The following is a 22,720-nucleotide window of genomic DNA, read 5'->3' on the forward strand; positions in this document are numbered from 1 at the left end:
TTTTTGCCTATGGCACGGAAAGATCAATTTGAAAATCTCTTAGATCCATTTCAGCCCGAAGAAATAAAAACATAGTTTGTCCTGAACTATTGTTGAGCAAAATACCAAGATATTGAATAATTATTCATACTTATCATTACCTAAATTTATAGCCAACTAGAAATAAAGTAAATTGTTCCATTTTATATGTCCATATTGAAGTGTGGATACATTACCTCCGTCCGTCCGTCTGTCTGTCCGTTAACAACTAGCTTCTTGACGGGATAGAATGAACTATATCAATTTTCAGCATTCTGTGAAATTTTGTTCCTGGGTTATCCCCCTTTCCCAAACACCTTGTTAACATTATAGAGGCTATTGTTTTTAACAGATTTTTTTTTCAAATTTGCTGGTAAGCATGTATGAGAGGATGAACCCTATTGATTTTCTTTTTAGTTTATGGAAATATAAACAGTTTAATCTTGTTCTGATTAGATTAATTCTAAAAGGACACCACTTTAAGTTGTAAAATACTCACACTTCATTAGGCATACTCATTATTTTTCGTTGTCCAAATTCAAAGTAAGCTTATTTATTAATCAGTCTTACAAAACTGGTGTTTTCCAGTGTTGAGAGAAAAAGACAAGACCGTTTATTTGTGACAGAAGGTATTATTTAGTAATAACTAGGATAGATAATACATAATGAAGAATTATTGCCTATGGTAGTTGACAGTAACATCAATAGTATAATATCTGTTTAATTTGATTATTGTTTATTGTATTGACAGTACTGACAGTAGAATGAGATATCCACTACTAACATGGTGACAGCTTTATTACCACCCAGTCCACCCACCTTATACAAGGGCCATTTTCTGGGTATCAATTCTTTTGGAATAAATGATGAATGTATGAAGTGGGGTTTAACCGTTAATTTCCTTTTGGAAATGGGGTTTAACCGCCTTTTGGAATAAAACATGTTGCTTTAAATTTCTGGAGAGATCTGTTTTAATAATAAATTTATAAAATCTAAAAGCGTAATGAATCTTTTTCATGATTTATCTGTGAGATTCAAATATTTACTTTATCATGAGAAATCATGTGAATAATGCTAGCTCAGATACAAAGACAGCACAGATGGTACTTAACTGGGAACTCAAGACTGTCTTTTTTAATTCATGATTTCAATAATCAGTACTCATTCAGTGTTAAGTACTCAAAATGCACTCAAAATTATTTTTAAATCGATTAAAAAAGACGCAATAACAATAATTAATGCAACATACATGTAATGTACACTTTTGTTGTAATCATTTGAGAAAGACGCAATATTAATAATTCAAGATCTGTTTTCGTTTGTCCTTTTAGAGATTTTAATTGCGTAATGAATAAAGTAAATATCATATTTCATGTAATGTGATATATTAATTGTGTAACTGTTTGTCTAAAGATAGGAAACACTTCTTAATGTTTGAAATTTAATTCTTAAGATATGTCATGACACAAATTTGAAATTCACCAAATTTGTAAAGAAGTAATATAGCTGCAAACTTGTAAGTTTTCAGTGGTCAGACATTTTGTATAGTTGAAATGGAAATTTTCTGATTGATGAAGTCCTACCAGATCTCTTAAACTGGCATCCTACAGCATTGCAATGGCTTCCTTCATAATACATGTTCATTATGCATGACTCGTTGGCCTTTTACGTAACATATAATCAAGGAGCATTCAGACTGTCCAGAATTTAATCAATCACCCTTGTTACAAGTATGGCTTTGTGGCTAATTTAATGCCTCCTCCCCATTTAGGGGCTAACTGAAGGGGCTTTTTGATTTATCAGACAGCAAATGTAGCGTGAAATGTTTCACTCTGGTGGTTGATTCTCTTTTAATCAACTTCAACCACAGACAAGTGGGTCTTTATTGTTCATTTAACAGCTCTTGTCATGGTTAATGTGCAACTGTAACAGATTGCTTGTTTGATTCCATCCATATAAGAATTCCACTGTTTATTTATGGTAATTAGACAAAATTTCAAATGAATTTTTTTGCAGTTCTTTACAATTTTGAATTCCTTTTGACCAACAATCACAAAAACCCCATTTACATAACAGAAATGGAACCGCACTCAGTCCGGACCTGGAACCGAACCGTGAAAAGGTTGAACTGGTCCACTGAAGTGAGTGGGTTAATTTTTGGATCCAGTACAGTTCCATTAAAATATAGTTATTTCAGTACATATGCAAATGTGATTAGTAGATTAGTAGTGACCTTAGTCATACCCAGAACAGATAGTGTAATGGGTACAAAACACAAATTCTTAAATTTTATTGCTGCCGAGATCTGGACTTTGTACGGTATGCTTTATCGTGGCCTTTTATGAATGTGGTTATATTGTTTCAATTGAGAACTTTTCAAAATTCTTTTTACATAGAAATAAAAATCACAGGCCCAGAATAATGATTTTAGTTGTACCTTACAAATTGTCAGACACTAACAACGTCGGATCCAGAGAACATGGATAGAAGGGGTGCAAAGCCGCACGCTATGAGTGCCGAACGACAAAACGCACAGCCGGGGGTCCGAATGGCCTCCCCTGGAAAATTGCGAAAACTAGAAGCCATTTCCTGTGATCTTATCTGAGAAAAAGGGGGACGGGGGGCATAGCGTGTGCATCCCCCGACTAGATTGGCCCATGCTCGAATGAACTAGTACCTGACATTTTTAAATTTGTGATATAATTGTATTATTGATATCAATAAAAAAAAGACAAATCAGTGCCAGACAAAATGACAAGCGCTTAAGGTTTTGTACCTGATAAAGTCTGAATTTGTGCCTGACATTGTCAGTAACAGGTGACTTATTTCCAGGCTTAATGAATCATTTGAGAAGAATATCAGTGGAATTATTCTTGTTTTCAAAATGTTTTGCTGTGATTATATGATGTAATATTTATCAATTCGATCTAGCTAACATTCATTCTAAAGATGTTAACAAAACGTGCATTCCAATGCCCTAGTATAATTGAATTTTCTCTTTGATGTGGACTAGATGACATAAAATTAGTATAAAATGTGAAGTTCATTACAATTATCTTGATTAAATCTTTCCATGCCATTAATTGTATTGTATTTTGAAACATAAAACCTTAGATCAATATCTGTTTACTAATAGATATATAATTAATACCTATATTATCTTGATAACATGTAGGTATAGTATGTAATAATGACCATCTAACCCTCCCTCCATGCTGTGTTTGTTGTCCACTCACCTGAGGTTGACCCTATGGACTAGGCTGTATTTCTTTCAGTTATTGAATTCTTTGAGATGAAATTGATCCTGTTTTTGGATGAATCATTTGCATTATGTAATGGTTTTGTTTTGGTCTTATTTTGTTCTTTACTGTTGGGATCCCAAGAAGATTAAAATGACATTTTCTGCAAAATAAATGTATCTTTTTGAAATATAAAGAGTCTAAAGGAGTTAAACCTCGAACTCAGTATTATCCATAATATTTGTAATATTGATGTTGTTATCTTAAGACATAATGAACATTTTAAAATCAGTACATCAGTACAAGACGTCGTGTACTGTGTCATTCACAAACGAAAAGCTAATAATAATAAAAACCTGTAGAATGGACTAAGCAGACATAAACGACTTCCGTTCGATTTGGATTGTTGACATATTTCACCAAATATAATTGATTAGAAATTACTATTAATATTTAAAAAATTGCATGTAAATCACTTTATATACATTCATATTACATTAATATTTGCTTTTAGACCAATTTTCGTATATTATATTAAAGTTCCAAAGAAAAGAGCTGTACGCCCTTTAAATAAAGGCTCTCTTATATGCCACATTTTAGCCGGATTAAGCTTGCATGGGGCCCCTGGATGAAAATGTCACTAGGGAACTTGCATCAACAGTAAAAAGAGTGTATATTCTGGTCCTGTCATACTCGTGAACATAAATACAATTTATGTCAGTATGGTAAATAGATTTTTTGGGGCACAAACATAAGTTTATACAAGATAATAAATAAAATCATAAAATTTGGGGGCCCATTTCATGTTGGGACCCCTGGCTTAATACTGCCCTGCTGAGAGGATAATGTTCCTCAATTCATTCCGCCCATTTATTTTAAAACTTGATGGGATTTTAGAATCACACATCAGTTTTATGCTGAGTTATTGTCTCTGTCAACATTGATAATTTTTACTTCACAAAATGCTACAACAGGTTAAATAGAGGTTGAGGATTTACTCTTCAAGAGTGTTTCATATCTAGTGCTTTGGATGTCCAAAATGAACTGGTAATCCCATGACAATTTGAACTTATGAGCAGATGAAAAGAAAGCTATTATGACTAAATAATCCCTCCTATGCTTTGATATTTAATATATTTACATGTTAAACAATGATGTTTACATTACCATTTTTAGTGTAAAAGAATGCCCCAAAGGTGTTTGATCCCTTCCAATTGTCACGTTATTTTCAAAATTGATCAGATATGTGCATCATGACGTAGACCTACATTTGTTTGTACTACCTAAAGTATTGTTTATGGAATATACCTGTAGATTTGTTCCAGATGTTCTCTGATCTACAGTTTACATTATTAATCCAGAAAATATTACTTTTTCCTAAAAAAAACTCTAGCGAAGATTGATCACAACTGCTTAGTAAAATCAACAGTGTAGGGGATAGTGATAATATATGATAAAAAATGGTGTTAATAGTTAGATACTGACCAAGTTTTTGATGAAGAGGAAATATATTGTCATGTCACTTATCTTTCCTTCCATTCATTATTTCTTATATACACTTGGTACGTTTTTTCATCTACGGTAATCAGAAGAGAGAAGCCTTAGAATTGTATGCCCTCAGTCTTTGTTATAGAGTATTTTATGTTGTTCAGAAGCTTAAGTTAGGCCAGTTTTTAAACACAGTCGATTGTTGAGCTAGCTTAACTTTGTCATCTTAACCCAAAGCTGGTGTAAATGTAGATAAAACCTGTTGTCGAGATGACTTTTTAAAAAGCAGGCTAATGTTGGTCATCAGAACCTTTTCCCTTTAAATTGCCAGCTTCTGCTTGCTTAAAGATACATTCCCGCGTACAAACTTGGTGATTTAATGGTATATTTGGACTAAAAACATATTCAAACTAATTAATTTATCATGATTTTGCTTCAAATCCTTGTCAAAACATTGTAATTGCCAAGGAATAACCCTGCTATAAAAAAATCAATCAAAAGAGGTCATGTTTGTCTTTTTCCGCGATTTTTATCTCAGAAAGTGTTGTACGGCTAACTCGTCATAAAATCTATCAACATGTACATCAAGCGCTCAATCTCTGTGTGCAACCTTTGATGTCAAACGTGCAGGTATTCCTAATCATCGAGCTGTCGATTAGGGGATCCCTTACATTTTTGTCCTGTATACGCTCCATGAGTGTTTTTCGGGTATTTTTCTAGTAAGATTGGATATTTCTACTTTACATACCAAAATTGCCATACTTTTATTGGAAATAACCACCTGATAAATACTTTTCTGGGAACCTATCTTTAAGGCATGTGAATTTCATTACTTTTTTGTGGCAATATGCATGGGTAATTAACTATAACCTCTGAAAGGTGACTGTCAGAACAATTAATCTGGTTTTTGCTTATAGTCCATAAAGACTTTGCACTTACCTGGATTTAGCCTTCTGAACAGCATATTAGATACATTTAATGGCAAAGTTCTAGAGTAACCAATATTATGAAAAATGATCATTAGTTTTCTTATGTTTTTCAGTTGGGTGATCTACAGAGTAGTTATAATGCAGCAAAAAGAGCAGTTGATGCATATGAAGGCCATGTTGATTCAAAAGAACTTATCCAACAACTTAAACAACATTTCACACTTCTTTAATTTATTATTCTTATCTATTGTAGAAATTTTGTTGGTGTTTGTATTTCCGTCCTATTCCCATATTTCCATGTCAAGCAGCATAATTTATTTTTTATTTACCATTTTACTTTAAATGACAACTGAATTTATGATTGAATTTAGAATATGTACACTGATTTGTACATATAGAACTGTGTTGATTATTGTTTGTCACCACCAGTGGTTTAGCTGCAGTTAATGCCATAAGTAACAATTCTTAAGTTAACCTTCATTTTTATTTTTTGGACAATATCTAATTTTTTACAACCTTATCCAATATACTCAGTTCGATTAATTTACATTTAATTAAGAAATGAAATGGGGTTTAACATCCGACTGTTCTGCTCCGAACTGGACTAATAAAGACTGGCTTACGCCATACAGTGTGCTATGAGAGAATTTTTGCCCAGACAGCAGTACTACGCCTACTCTTATATCGAATTTCATCTGTCAAGGGATCTTTTACATGCATGCCAATTTGTACATGGGACCTTGGTTTTTCATACCATTCAAGCAACTAGACAGCTGTCCTTGTCAGGTCCTCCATCCTGCATCACTGACATTTAATTAAGAAAACAACATCAAAATATGAATGGTAGATAATTTCCCGGTTTGGTTCCGATTTAATTAAAAAGAGGCCATATCTTTGTAAATACTGAATGGAATTGAACCATTTTCGGACTAATAATTTCATTTAGAGATTCAACTTTTACAATATTGTGGTTTGCACACGATTCACATTCCTTCAAATGCCAGTATGAGACTTTCTTATGTATAAAATACCCACAATAAATTCAAACTTGCAAATAATGTTCAGGTTTGTTTTGATTCCTAAGCTATTCACATACAGCTAGGTTCTGGGGCAGAACAATCTAGTTATGTAAACTATACTTGTTAATTGTTCCTGAAATAAAAACATAATAGTGTTAAACTATCCTGGTTAATGAGTCAGTAGATTGGTTTACAGAAATTCTTACTGCATCCTAAAATCAGATTCTGTAAACAAAAAATCCCCAAACAAACAATAATAGAAGGCTGAATACCAGGAAGAATTATGTTTTATTTGTCATTTGGCCAAAAAATAAAATTTCATGCATAAAGTATGGTAGATTTGTTTGATTTATGAGTAAAGTAATCTACAATTGTGTTGTTCTCACGTCAGCAATGTTAAACATTCCGTCCTAATTTTTTGTGATATTTATGAAATGTGTCTTTATTGCTTTACTACACATAGTTGTACATTTTTGTTGTTATTCAAAATAATGTGTTATATATGTATATAATATATCATGAAAACATAAAGAACTAAAACAGCAATGGTTTCTTTTGTTGTTCATTTTCAATAAGTCAAATTATATAGGTACCTTTCAATTAAAGTGACTAATTTAGGATTAATATCATTAGAATTTTTGTGTAAATTTTGTAAAGAAATACAGATTTGATTGAGGGTAGAATGACAAGACAGCATTAAAACATTGCTTTAATTTGCCAAACAGGCATACAGAGGCAGCGGACCAAGATTCTAAAAAGAATGACAGTAAAAATCAATGATTAATTTATTTGAGGAAGATAGTGTTAAACAGTACTTTTTGCAAACTATCTTCTTCACAACTATAGTTAGACCAGTGTATGTACACCCATGAAAATAGTTACAACCAATTTGCATGTCTGTGTAACCCTAATAATTAATAACTACTGAGATTCCACAGAAGCCCTTTGAAAATGTGATTCCACTGGCTATGGATCATGATTTTTAGTTGCTTTTTTTTTTTGTAGAAGAGACCTATCTCTGGAAACACATTTGGAAGATTAGAATTAAAAGCGAAGGTTTAGATCTGACATGTTAGGAATAGGCCATTTAAATATGATGAGTGTTTTATCATAAGCACTATGTATCCACAGGCTCTCAGCACGGTTTTAGCAGCACATCACTTTACATCTTTTCCACCCTCTTACGGTTTTAGAAAAGACAGGTCAAAAACTGTTGAAACTGTAGAATAATCCCCTGCACAGTGTTTAGGACTGAACTTTCAGGCTTATCGATAAGATGGATTGATGGGTGGAAGCTCACAAATTGTGTATCCTGTAAATAACCTGTTTTGAATCTAATCTAATCATTTGTATTCTTTGGACAGACAATTTATAATTGTCAGTTGCTAAATCCTTGCTAAAACTAACTAAAAAAGCTAGTTTTAAGCTGACTAACTTTGTTGTCTGAACTCATAGGTGGGGCAAATAAACCTGTTCAAAACCCCTGCTCACACTCCCTGTCTTCAAGAAGACTTTTCTTCTAGGCTGGCTTATCTTAGCCATCTGAAGGAGTGAGCTTAAAATTGTCAGAACAGTTAAGCTGGTTTTGCTTATAGGAAGTGTGAATGCAGCACTCCAGGTTAGCATAGAGAGAGAGAGAGAAATGGGGTTTAACGTCCACTCGACACAAACTAGGTCATTTCGGGACTAACATATGGTTTTTAATTTTATTTCAATAATTCGCTTGCTCGTAGGGTTCTTTAGCATTGGGAGGAAACCGGAGGACCCGGAGAAAACCCACGAGGTTGGACAGGCGACCCTACTCCTTGCCACATACAACCGGGGATTCGAAACCACGCCAGTCGACTCAATGACAGACTTTATGATACAGCGCGCGCACGCTAACCATTCAGCCATCCAACCCCCCTAGGTTAACATAGAGATGACCATCTGAACAGCATATAACACTTAGTAAAATTAAGCCAAAACCGTTGAGTATTATCAAATCAATTACTACAATATATTTTATACAAGTTTACTTCATAACAGCAAGTTGTTATCTGGTAAAATAGTCAGACAATAACAAACAGCTTTGTCCAGACATCTAAATAAAGCTTTGTAAAGTATAGACTACTTCTGAGGACAGGTCTTCATTTCAACAGCTTTTACAACAATTCTACTTTATATTTTTCTATAAATAATCGAAACCCCTCCATCTTGATTTACATAGTCAATAAATCATAAATAAAAGAAGGGCACTTCTCAGGTTTCATTACAATAACAAATATTTAATATAGGGAAATATTGATCAACCCTGCCATTGTGTTCACAGAAATATGGTGGGGACAAAGGGCTACATGTTTTTTGGGTTCCTTTATTTTAATGAAGAGGTTGAATGCCTGTAGGGAAACTCCCAGTGTCAGTGATAACAGTCTCCAGTGTATGAAGTTCAACAGTTGAAAGAGATAAGGGTGTATGTTGAGTAACCTTATGATCCCAACACGTGGCCTTTCATAAATAAACATGGTGCTGCTATATAGCCCTTGCTTCACTGTTCATTCATAAGTTCTTAGCCTACTGCATACGACCTCCATCCAAAGAACTAAAAGTAGTTCCTTCCTGAAAATGAACCACGATAATTATAGAGGGTCTTTATTATCGGAATTAAATAAATGTGCTACAAAATCGATTATATTATTGTCTAATAGTAAAATTTGTTTATCAATTTTCGTTTTACAAAATTCGTTAGTGAAACGATTACAAAATTTCAAAATGCACGCATAGACAAGCCTATAGATACAGTTACATGGAATGAGGGTATTTTGGACTTTATTTTCTAAACCATTTGTAGCCTATATTTACATGACAATATGCAATCCAATACACGGTTCCTTTCTAAATAATTAGCTCTATAGGCTATATTTTACAATGCACAATTCATTTGAGGAAAACATTTTTTTCGCCATAAACAGACACCCCCCGCCCCCAATATCTCAACTATATTAAAAAAAAGAAACCAAATAAGACAAAACAAAAGGGTAACCACCCACGTGAGTTATTTCCCGCCAAATTTAGCAGATAATACACGCCCCAGCAGATATAATGGGGAATAGGTCCTGTCAATGGAATTCTAGGTCAATATTATAATGGACCTATGCCTAATTATATTTTAACATTCACTCTTACTGAACCACCTGTCCCGGCCCGTAAAGAAGAAGAAGAAAAAAAACCCATTAGGCTATTTAGTACAAGTACCGACAATGCTTAAAATAGGCCTACAAGTTACAAGCAGAATTCGTCGAAATCTTAAATTCATTATTAAAATAATTTTGCCCCTCCCCCACACCATTAAAAAGGGTGCAATAATGGTGAGCAATCCTGGGGAGTTAAAAATAGACTCTGTTAATTGGAATATCAGGAAAAATCCTGATTCTGGGGAAGGGATTCCATTTGACGTAATGTTTTGCTGAAGAGTCTATGACGACTGTCAATGGTATTTCCCGTTCCTGCTACTAAGGCTACGCTGATTGGCTAATCATAGTGTTGGTTTAATATTGGAATTTCTACAATCAACGCAATGTCAACCTTCCGGGCGTAAAAAGAAACAGATTACCAATGAGCGGCTTGTAAAATCTACTTCCACGTCTCATTTAAAATGGTGTAAAGTAATGATATGGAGTGTTAACCAACAAAGTATACCCCTCCCACTAATAGTGTATATTTATAACGGACCAATCAAACACGTTGTAGCATACGGGTACGTGTTGACCATGCGCTTCCTAATAGGGGCATGTTGATTTTGACTCAGCCAGTGATGTTATACTTTTCGATAGGAAGATTCTAAAGTACTGTAAAGAAGGTTATACATTTATATTCTTACTGTGGGACCACTATTTCAGTTATTGTTAATATGAGAAGGTGCACGTGGTACGCATAATTTCGTTATTGGCGTGACAAAGTGTATTATTTATGCCGCCTGTTCTGTACAGAATAGAATAGCGTAAATTGACCCATATTCAACCCGCCTGTGTGATCTAGCCTACCAATTCTCGTTTGTTGTCATCAAAAGTATTTGAGAGACGGAGTTGTCACGTTTTGTGTTTTGTTTACATTTATCAGGAGCAATCAACGTTCGAGGTTGTCTTCTCTGTTAGATTTCTGCTAATTATACACTCGTTTACAATGGTCTAAATGGCATGGGCCGTTTAAAGAAACTTGATATCCGTTCGACTTCAAGTAACTCGGTGTGCAGTTGATAAGCAATCCAAGTCAACATACATTTGGCAATAGCCGACAAAAGTCTATGTCGGCAATCCATTGTGTTAGCGAATAAGGATTATAAAGATTTGGAGTACTATTCTGTTTCAAAAATGGCTTTCATAGCAGACAGCGGTCGTGTGGATGGATCATGGACATTACAAATAACTGTGACAGATTTACAAGTTGAAAAAGTTCTAAGAGTAAAAGGTGATGAACATGTTGGGGGTGTTATGCTTCGACTAGTGGAAGCATTAGGTAAGTTTCTGACAAATAAAGGCATTTTATAATTACACCCAGTACTTTCATGTAACCCGGTAGGGCACTATATGGCCTATGGACTATGGTTCTTTTGGTCTACTAGTACTACTACTTTTTTTTCAGCAAGGACAGAAGATGGATAGAGTACAACAAGAATCCTGGCACAATTTGATTTTTTGTATAGTTATACTATAACACTAGTTGAAGAATGTTTGATGTGTATTGTGTTGTTCCTGGGAATTGGGGAAGGGGGCAAAATTATACAAGGACCATTCTGGGTGGCACAATCTATAGACTGCCACTGATACACATAAGGCTTATTTACATACATGTAGGCTACTGCTGAATCCATCCTTATCATGAATTATTAATACCACCCCCATCCATCCATATATTGCTGGAATAAATATATCTTAAGCTTCCATGTGGCGACCAATTTTGAAGTTTTGTTTTATAATTTTATGGCCATCTCAGTTTGAATTAAAGGTGATTTTAGATATTCATGTGTTACTACAGAGTGCAGGCTATGCTCTGACTCTGTGAATTATTATGGACTCTGTGAATTATTATGGACTCTGTGAATTGTTATGCATTAAATTACTTTTAACTGCACCTTGCATTTTAACAAGGAAGTAACTTTGATTTTATTAATGTATTAATGACCCATTAATTCTGTAAGTGAGAATGAAGTAATTATATGATAAATGTAATTAAATGAAAGTTAATAAGTTAATTTGACAGTTGAGACAAATACACAAAATGGCTTGTCAATATTACATCCTATAGGTTAAGACTATAAGTGTTGAGTAGGGCCTATCCGATAAGCTTATATTATAAGAGAGTTATTAGAATCATATTATCCTACAAACGATTTTGTTTGCTGATCACTTACCATTTAAAAAAGGCTAAGTATTTGATTTTACACTGGTAAGCTTTTACATTTTATTTGTAGGCCTGGCTGGCCTACACTTATTTATTTAAATTATTTGTTAAGATAAACCATAATTATCCTTGTATATTACACATTTGTACAAAACTATTGCTTGAAACTAATTTCACTTCACTGTAGGTAGAGTGTACATGTAGCTGTTGTTCAGATTGATACACACTTTGTACATTTGAATGCAATAGGCTGTAATAATTCACTGTGGGTTAATTGAGGATTATAAGCTTACAGGCTATGTGTTGTGCACAGTAGCTAATGTGTATTGGAGATTTATTGCACTACATGTATGGGGTACTCCTCACTCAGTAAATACAGTAAATACCATGTAAACTACATGCAGGTCTAGCAATATACAATGTTTCAAAATGTTCATTTAAGCAGTTTATATTATTATGAAGACTATGTGCATTAATAGCTTACCTTATTTTGACATCATCCTCCCAGTGTAATGGATTAGGCTAGGCTGCTATTGCAAATATTAACCCTTGTCTTTGTATCATGTTTTATGCATGGTATAAACTCATTCTTAATCTGACATAACTTCATAAGTGATATGGTTTGATATCCTAGGCTCCAGTTTGGCAAAGTGTGCATAAAAAGTACATTATGTACTTTGAACATTTTACTATAGAATTTGTGAATGGTTTGTAAAATTGTAATTGACAGTTAATTGCAAGAATGTAATTTGGCTAGGCTTCAGGATTTGCCCGCCATCCGCTCTAGCCTTATTGCAGATACGGTGAACATCTGGGTTATCTCAGGTAGGCATAGTGTAAAGAAATTGTGGGCAGATTCAAATGAATTGAAATACATGTATTAGGTAGGAAGGAATTTCAGGATGTTATTTTTCTGAAACCAGAACATTGAGTACCATTACAGGATTTTTAATGAAATAGGATTGGAGCAACGGACAAATTTAGTTATTGAACTGGATTGGACACAATTCTTTAATTGTATTTCATAGAATTGTGTCTTGAGTGAAAACAGTGGATGGTGTTCGCATAGGTTGACCAGAGATTTTAGAGCCCATATTTATATATTTTATCATTTAATAGAGTAAGTGAATAAAATAAATATTTATCTTTATTTATTTATACTTTCTATTAACTTGACGAAACTTTTTGAATCAAACCCCATGTCGTTTGCTTTTGGTCTTGGTAATAAAAGAAAGTGATTCTATTTGCTTTATACTGGGTACGGCTATAAAAATGATTTTATTTTTGTCATTGATATAGATTGTAAAACATTTTTAATGGTACTTGATAGAGGAATGTAGACCCGTGCTGCTTGAGTGATTTACGTAAATGGAAGCAAAGGGGTATTATCTATTCTGGCTGAATGAATTGTATCAGGCCCCCTGCTAATCTAGGCTTGCTATGTTATATGCATCAGTATTAAACTTCTGATTCGCTGAGGAGAATTTTTATTGAATGTGGGATTAAAATTCAGCTGCTTATTTCTCTTGTGATAATGGAGAAACCACAGATTGAAACATGATAGAGAAAACTCAATTCAGTTATTGAAATTTGGAGAATAATGAAAAGAGGAAACCGTAAAAACTCTTGCTGGTTATGAATTCATTTCTGTTTGAATGAATCGGAAGCCACGCAATCATCTTTTTTCATCCCAAAATTTAAAAAACTTATCTTAGAAAATAAATTCACAAATAATAATTATTCGGTGTACATGTACTTGGAACCAGTTGGAACCATCTTAATTGATTAATTAGTGCTCAGTGGTACATTTTCTTACTGATATATGTACCAACTAATAGACAATGAGAGTCGCAATAAAAATTTAAATGAACTAGAAACAGAAACCAAGGTTTTAATATGGTACTGAATGGTAGTTTCTTTGACCGATGTCCAAAGAACAAATCATAATGTGGCAGGCACAATGAGAAATGATTGTATTTCAGGTATTTGTGTAGTCATGTCTTCAACGTAAGTTGAATGAAGAATGACATTTTATTAATTTACTTGCTTAGAAATCAGTTATTGGTATGATTAAAGATATCCAAAATATCCATAACAACATATACTTGTATGCTTTTCCAGATAAAGTCATTGAATTAAAGTCAGAAATTCCCCTTATGGTTGTATTTGTCATGTCTGGTGAACATGGAACATCCACTGTTAATGCCACATATTATTTTATGTGTATTGTAGGCCATTCAAAAACATTTCCATAAAGCTTTATTGTATTTTGTCTTAAAATATAGAATTTCTTATAGCTCTGCAGAATTTCACAGTGAACAGATTTTCTTGTTAATTCCCCAAGAATAGATAGTAAGTGAAGTGAGGTATCTGGTTTTATTAGAAGTAATATGATATGACATAACTTGATAGAAACAATTTTGGGTGGGGGTACTGAGGGAAGGTCGTAGGTTAAGCACTATCTCTAGATAAGGTCAGTTTAAACCAGTAATTGGCCACAGTTCAACCTGACCTTGAGGTCAACCTTACAATATGGTGTACCTGGTGGTCCACAGGTTCTTTTCTTGACAACTTATTTTAATGACTTGACTTTTGGATTGACTTTTTGACTGAATACATGTACTCAATTAAAAGAACAAAATGTCTTTTAAACTAGTATTTGAACAGGGGAGACCCTTTGTTATTCATTTTCATTGATTTCTAGATTCCATGAATGGTTGGATACATGTACATGTAGGTCTCTGCTGAAAAAATATTTTAAGATTGCTGACATTTAAGCTTAATCTTTTCGATGAGACTAGAGGGTAAGATTAATCATAATTACACATGTAAATTTGGGATTAATCAAACTGTTAATCTGCTCTAATCTGTCTTTTATTTATTACCACTCCCTGGTATTTAATCCTTTCTAGATCTACAGAATTAATAACATTATGTATTACATCCCTATTCATCTGTTCACTATTCAAGAGAATGATCAGAGATCAAAAATAACAGACTATAATCTTTTGTTTCCAGACCCATCAAATCCTAACACATTGTTTTAACATCTTTTATAACCACCAAATTCCATGGGGATTCTCGTCTATCATCTTTTCATACTCTACATAATCTGTGATGATTCCTTTAGAAGTGGCTCACAATTACTTTGATTTGTAGGCTTAAGTTTTAGACAAGAGATCCTGGTCTTTGACAGATTAAGTTAGAGATTGATTTTCAACTAATGGGATGTTTTGAATTGAAGCCTATTGTTAATGACTACAGGTATTAAAAAGTGAACATTTCACTGACATTGTTTAATTGCCTTTGTCGTGAAATTTCTAGCTGTCAGTTCATTACGTGATGAATGGGGATGCCTCCGTAATCATAATATGAAATTATTAGTGACAGGTGAACACCAAAAACCGATTTCCTAGATATGTATGTACTGTGTGTACATGTATGTTGGTATAAAAAAAACAGGATGGTGTATGGAATTAGGGGGTGTACACTACATGTACCGGTACTGCAATTCAATATGAATGTTACAATGTATATGTAAGCCCATAGGCAAACAAACCATTACCTCATTTGGAATTTGGATTTAAAAAAAAGATTGTATTTATAATAACTAAAAATCTTTCATATAAATATATCACAAAGAGAATTGTGCATGGTTGGGTGCAAATATTCCAAATATTTTTGATAATGACGCAAAGAGTCTATGAAATAAAAACCATGATTTGTTTCCTGTTGATTACAAATGTCTAACCCAAACATGGTGCATGCATGGGTGGGTGAGGGTGCAAATATTCCAAATATGAACTAGGTAACTGGGTTTGCATATAAACTTAACCGTGTAAAGTTTACACCCATACATTATTATATAGGTGTAATAGTTCTACAAACTAGTGTTGATGTCAATGAAATTACCATAACTCTACAATTTAAATTACAAAAATATAAAATGAGACATAGAAAACTGTGTATGGTACATGTATCTTAAAGATGTGTGAATTATATCCTTTCCCATGGAATGTGAAGCAGATCATTAAGATTTATTATCTGGAACAGGGTTGAAGGACCACTATAACATACATGTACTTAATGGAGCTTGGTGGACTCAGGACAGTGGTCATGTCAGTTGTCTTCAGCATGAAGTGGTCAAAGGCTGGATGTATAGTACATGTACTGATGTTGATAAAGACGACCATTGTGTTGGACTTAAGGCGGAACTAACCATGTGTGTATTTGAATAGACCAGCTTTCTTTGATTCAGATGGTCATTATTTATTACAAGCTGGTGATGGGTTTGAATACAATAATGACTATACATGTAGTTAGAGAATACAGATCAGATTGATATCTCTGTAGAGACAGAGTTATTAATCAAAATGTGTGAAGTGTTTTTTAAATTGACCCTGGCTGTTGATATTCTTCATAAAATATCAAATAAATAAATCATCTGTTAAAGTTTAAAGTCAACAAGATACTGGCCGTACCAGTATCAATTTTGATTTTCAAAATAAAAAGATTATTTCCAGCAGTAATGTTTTTTTTTTAGGTGATTATTGGAATTGATTTAGTTAAATACATGTATATGAACTCTAGTACATGTATACATGTACATGTACATTAATTCTGTTACTAAACTGGCTTTCTGCCAGGATATCCATGTAACATATATAATATTCTGACATCCTTATCAGTATATAGATTTTATCCACCCTAAATAAACCCCACAAAAAACGAAATCTCTCTCTATAGAACAAATGAAATTGAAAAGTTGTTGCATTGACATAGTTGATTCTGTTTCACATTTGGTTGAAATGAAAGCAGCTTTGTTTGACCTGCATTTCTAAACCATTGTGCCTAACAAGAACTTACAGAATGTTTTCTTGCTTATAACTTCCAACCCATGTATGTAGTACTACTACTAGTACTTACTACTAGTAGAGAATAAGACAGCCAGACACAGGATATTTGTAAGGTTATGTAATAAAGCCAAAAGTCGTAACCTGCCACTAGTTTTAATATGAACCATATGACACCTGATACTACAAGTATGTATGACTACACTTCTACATCAAGCCCCATTGGTTAATGGTGCCATGTAGCAGCATTGTTCCATAGCAGTAACTGGTTTCATATGAAAGGATCTGGTGTTTTAAATCATTTGTGAAGTCAAGGTTCCTTAAGGTTCTTCAACATATTTACTTAATAAATTTGTTGTAATTGTAATAAACTATAATTATTGTGCACCAGTTCATCAAGTTATATTTATTTGATAATAATTTCAGAAAGATAACATCCTTATGTATGAACATTATATCGATTGTAGATATCTATGAACTCACAAACTGGGCTATCATGCCGTCATGTGGGTCTAAATTAAGGTATTGGTACATTACTTATATGTATATCAAAACCTCAGTCAAAAGGTCAGATATAAGATTTGTGTATGGTATCAAATTTCATAGCTTACTTCCTCTTCTGGTTACCTGGGGAGATTGCAGTCTGGTCTGGATCATTTCATATGTCTCTGCTTTTTGAAGTTTGCTTGTTTTTGATGTTTTAGTTCACTACCATGTTGGTGTTTCATCAAAATATATCATGCTTGAAACAAATTACATGTAGAACACGGTAATTGCTTATTACTGAGTAAACCATTAATTAATCATTCGAGATGTTTATGTAACATAAGTGTAGGAGGCTTGGTCCCCAAAATCGCTTTATAAATTTCCAGTTTTTCTGTTTTTTGATACTATAACTAGAGTACTTGAACTCTTCTAACAGCTCCCCTCTCTGGGTAATGGTAGTTTAGACAATTTGATATCACAAACTACATGTACAGTGTTGATAGTAATCTTTTACAGGCATTTAGTAAGGTAACTGGATAGTGTAATAAACTATAGCACATACCAGTACTTATGAAAAACAGCTACTAATATATTTGGATGATGTTTCGAAGACCATTCTTTCAACATTTATTTAAAGTTATTAGCTTGATAATGTTGAGGGAATACTCTTTGAAAATTTTATTTAAAGTTTATTTAATATGATATTGATAAGATTGCAGTGAAAGAATTTAACTAACTAAAGCCTTCTCATTTCTAGTCGGTGGGAGTCAAATATTTATGGGCTTGACCAATGATCTATCCCATTTGTTGAATGGATCTTCTGTGAAATTGATTTAAAAAGAAATAATAAAAATATTTCACTTGTTCCTCAGCTACATGAATTTTAACTATATATAATACATGAACTTGGTCATGATAAGTGAATAAATAGAGAAATAAATAGATGAATTTATAACATTAACAGATGCACATTAACATCTAAAAGATATTTTATGGAAAATAAATGTCAAAACTATTTTTGTTCAGTTTTTATTTCACTTCAGACAATACCATGAAGCATGCTAGTCAGTCTGGGGCCATTCCAAAGCTTTTGGACCTGACCAACTGTTGGTTTTAAATTCTTTCGACTTTCACTGATGGGTTGCAGATCTTGTTGATTACCTTTGATCTTTTTGGTTGGTGCAGAAAAGTAGGAAGTTTAACTCCATTTCATTCATTTTTATCTGCCTTGAAAATAAATTTTGTTAGTCTCAAGAGTTTGACAGTGCAACCAACGTGTAAATGATTGATAGAATTTAAATGGTTATTTGTGTCAGACTATTAGCAGAACAAAGAAGTTAATGATACTATTTTGCTGACTTTGTATTGAAATGGTTTGGGATCAATTTGATGAATTGGTATAACAATAGATAACTGTCCGCTACTGTTTAACCAGTCCATTATATATATTGGGTAGTGTAATGAACCTGTGGGCAGTATTGACCATAAACCTAGAAACCCAATTAAGTTTTACCACAGGTATTGACAAATAATGTTAAAACTGGGTGATAGCACGAACGAACAAAATTAGTAACAAATTGGACATACGTTACATTTCAGTTAATTCACAGTTTAGTTGAGTTTAGTTTGAAATTTGTTTCAAATTAATTGCAGATTTTATCACACACAACACGGAAATATCGAAATAGTTATTTGGTTTTCATTGCATATGTTTTATTCAAGCTGTTAGCATCATGTATTAGAATGACGAGAGACTTTTTATTATGAAAAAAAATTCTATTTACTAATCAATGTTATTAGATTGATTAAAACATAACATCGCTTATAGTGATTAGGTTTTTACTGTCATGGTAAATGGATTAACAATCAACAAGTGAAGGAATGTGGAGGATGTGGTGGTAATCTATATTCATTCAATCAATAAATATTTTCATTTGTTATGAAATGTCAAGCTGTTCCTCTACTACCATTTATTGATCTTATATCTACATTGTAATGTAACTTACTTATGTTGAAAAACATTTTTACAATAAATAATACAAGATTTTATTTGCTGGCTCTCCATGTAAAAAGTCTCCGTGGAAGTACTGCTCACAGCCTGGGCATATTCTGAGAAATATTTCAACCAATCTGTAAGAAAGAGTAAAAATTGATGATACCCGGTACATTATTATTCTTACAGTAAAGTTGGGCTACATGTATTTCAAATTGTTGGCCTTTGGATGTGTATGCGCATTTAATCACCACTGTTGTGGGGTCCAGTAAGATGGTTGCATTCTAATTCACTGGCTTGGCTTTTACAATCAGAGCCAACTTTAAAAATGCTCATGCTTTGTGCATGATCATGGCATGATACTATTACACCAATTTAAAAGACTTCAAGGTGATAGTTTGTCATATTAATAAATGGGTTGAATGAAACTCTTCAGTTTTTCGACAAGACAATCTTTTACTTGATAGAAACTATAATCTTACTTTATCTAAACTAACTTGACTGGTTATTTTAGTTAAAAACAGCTGTAATATAATCAATACCATCTGCTACTCTAACATACCTGATAGCCTAGTTTCATAACTTGACTTAATTAATAACTTCATACTTTTATTAGATAATTTATAACTGTTCACAACCTGTCTACCATTTTACAAAATGGCTACCATATAAAATTTACCTGATTTGTTCTTTATCTTAGGTCTTACGTGTATGTGGTTTATTAAATACAGTTTCAAAATGTTTATACTTGGAGAGGAAAAAACTCCCCACAGTTTATTCACTATAATAATACAAGAGCATTTAGTTTGCTAGCTCACTGTTGCATAGTTATTTACATTTAATTATACTCTGTAGATCAAGCACCTACATGTACATGTACAAGTGCCAAAACTTTCTTTGATTATCATGACTAAAGTAATTATTAATCAACGGCTGACATCCGGAAATCTTTGAGGGGGTGCTAAATATCATGATGTTTGCTAATAATATAATTGTATTTGCAACTTCTGTTAAGATTGTTACAAGTTAATATTCCCCCCAAAGAAACAGTTTAAAAGATCTCATATTATCTTAACAACCCAATACATATTTATTATTTAATACATGTAGCTGCAGTTTGATCTTTTGGGTGGTACAATATGTACACCCTTTGCATCCTGTAGCTGGTCATGCTTCTCAATATGGTCAGATTCAGTTCATAGCCTTCAAACTTCACAAAAGGGTAGGGATGTTAAAATGTGTTCTTCATATTACTAATGGGTGTGTCAGTCAGGACATCTTATGAGCTGAAGCATTATTAAAATAATAAGCATAATATATGATGAGAAAAATAATTTATTTCTTTCCTTCACATGCCATCGTTGGTGGGATTACTTTGTGGTTGTGAATCCCACCGTTTCTGAATAGCCGTGTAATCTGCATTACAATTAAAGTTTGTTATAGCGTTTATTATAATAATACATGCACAATAACTTAAAGGGAGCTACTGTCGGGCGGGAGAATACTTGTCCCTTATGGCACACTGCATGGCGTATGTCCAGTCTTCATTCGTGCAGGAAAGTCCTTTTTTCTTCAAAAACCAGACATCACGTCTGTTAATAATCCCTTAAAGTGGGAAATTGTTTTTGAGACACATTCAAGTACATCTTTTAGCTTTTCTGATCATATGTAAATGATATTCAGAAATGTGTTCTCCTATCAGGAGGTAGTCATGTTAATTGCTATCAGCAGATTTATATAATTGGAGGAGACACAGTAAATAATTGTGTTGAAATAGAAGCTGGGTCGAGTTTACAGTGTGTGCTAGTTTTGAAGTTTAGATTTGCATGATAAGGGTCATTAGCTATTCATGTTTTACTTACCTATATAAATGCTTTATTATAATACTAAATTGTATGATTTATGTGCTAACCTATTCATAAAGTGTCAACATAGAATTCTGCTAATAAATACACAGAGTGACACTATGTATAATAGGCATTTATTAACATAACTTTGGTATAGGTATACTTTTACGTAAAAGGGTCATTCCAGCAAACAAATCCAGTCATGAATATCACATCTGGTATATTTTTTATTATTTGTCATAAAATGTATTACTATAAATAGTAATACCAATGGCCATGCATAATAGGAGTTTAAAACCATAATGATTTGTATTGCAAAGAAAAAATTTGGTTTTAAATCTGATATTTGGTTTAAAGTAAGAACTTGACATCTCCTTTAGTTTAATGGCCATTCATAATATTTGGAGTTTAAAATAATAATTTGTATAATTGCCGAAAAAAAAAACAGTTTTTATATCTGATATTCAGGTTAGAATAAGAACTTGGATTTAATGGGTTAGCTATCCACCATGTTTTAAAGGGTAACATCAAGAATGGATGAAATACCTGTACTATGTGTTGACAAGAGATAAACATGTCATCATATCAGTAAATGTCACATCAAAAGTCTTCTACCTATATATATAATCTAGTATACATAGACTAGGACATAACCTTTTAACAGATACATTTTGTTAATTGAATAACATGGTTGTTGTACAAATAAACATGTCATCACACTAGTCATTTATTTCATTGACAGAAATATAGAACTACATTACAGCCACATTCTACATGTAGGTTCTCCATAATCTGCTCATGTATGCCGATGTATGTAATATTAAGTAAACTTGACTTAATTTAAAAACAAAGCAATTGTTTATTGGCAGTATTTTAACCAATCATTGGCAGATGATCCACAGAGGATTTGTTGACGATGCATAGAAGATGAGGCATGTAGAATGTAGTGGTACTGTACGATGTACAATTCCTTAATGTTGCTGTACTTATATTTTAAGTTCATCATATTATTTCAGTCATCATACATTTCATAAGATGGTACATGGACTATGTACTAAGCAGTATACAAGTAGTAGAGGAAAGAACTGACTAATATATTTAAGTTCAAGATCAGGAATATCTTTACTGTGTTTATAACCACAAAGATGAGATAAAGCATGGTTACTTTTATCAACTGTTTATTTCTCAATCAGAAACAGACCTCAGTATCAGAAACACGAATGAGTTTTACCACACATATATTTATATACTAAATGAAGACTAGGGAATAATCAGTAGTATAGTTAGTCCACATTTCTTTCTAAAATTAGCTTGTTGCTGTCTATAACCTGTACTATCAGTACAGGATAGAATGGTACCATATTTTGTTTGATTAGTAGAAAACAGCAGGCAAACTCATTAAAATAATCAAACAGGAAATACAGGGTACTTTAACTCCAGGCAAATATGATATACAACTATGATGAGTT

General features: G+C 33.0%; 2 protein-coding genes and 2 long non-coding RNA genes across 4 annotated transcripts in view; 2 read left to right on the plus strand and 2 right to left on the minus strand.

Annotated features, from left to right (window-relative positions):
- The window catches only part of LOC126820885 (tetratricopeptide repeat protein 8), a 47,748-nt gene extending 40,509 nt beyond the window's left edge, over nucleotides 1–7,239 (plus strand). Inside the window, exon 11 of the mRNA XM_050549036.2 lies at nucleotides 5,788–7,239. Within this exon, the coding sequence (XP_050404993.1) occupies nucleotides 5,788–5,904 (117 nt within the window). The 3' untranslated portion in view covers nucleotides 5,905–7,239. The remainder of the gene's footprint in view (nucleotides 1–5,787) is intronic.
- A 1,454-nt stretch (nucleotides 7,240–8,693) lies between these two features.
- Nucleotides 8,694–10,381, minus strand: LOC126820811 (uncharacterized). The gene is made up of 2 exons (XR_007680157.1): nucleotides 10,286–10,381; nucleotides 8,694–9,291 (listed from the first exon to the last, which is right to left on the minus strand). It is a non-coding gene; the product is annotated as an uncharacterized LOC126820811 (long non-coding RNA).
- Nucleotides 10,382–10,453: 72 nt separating this feature from the next.
- Nucleotides 10,454–22,720, plus strand: part of LOC126820809 (fermitin family homolog 2) — a 44,757-nt gene continuing 32,490 nt past the window's right edge. The window contains exon 1 of the mRNA XM_050548934.2: nucleotides 10,454–11,187. Within this exon, the coding sequence (XP_050404891.1) occupies nucleotides 11,043–11,187 (145 nt within the window). The 5' untranslated portion in view covers nucleotides 10,454–11,042. The remainder of the gene's footprint in view (nucleotides 11,188–22,720) is intronic.
- Nucleotides 18,368–20,075, minus strand: LOC126820810 (uncharacterized). The gene is made up of 3 exons (XR_007680156.2): nucleotides 19,967–20,075; nucleotides 19,418–19,541; nucleotides 18,368–18,638 (listed from the first exon to the last, which is right to left on the minus strand). It is a non-coding gene; the product is annotated as an uncharacterized LOC126820810 (long non-coding RNA).

The sequence above is a fragment of the Patella vulgata genome, chromosome 5 (genome assembly GCF_932274485.2).
Source record: "Patella vulgata chromosome 5, xgPatVulg1.2, whole genome shotgun sequence".
Classification (NCBI taxonomy): Eukaryota; Metazoa; Mollusca; class Gastropoda; family Patellidae; genus Patella; species Patella vulgata.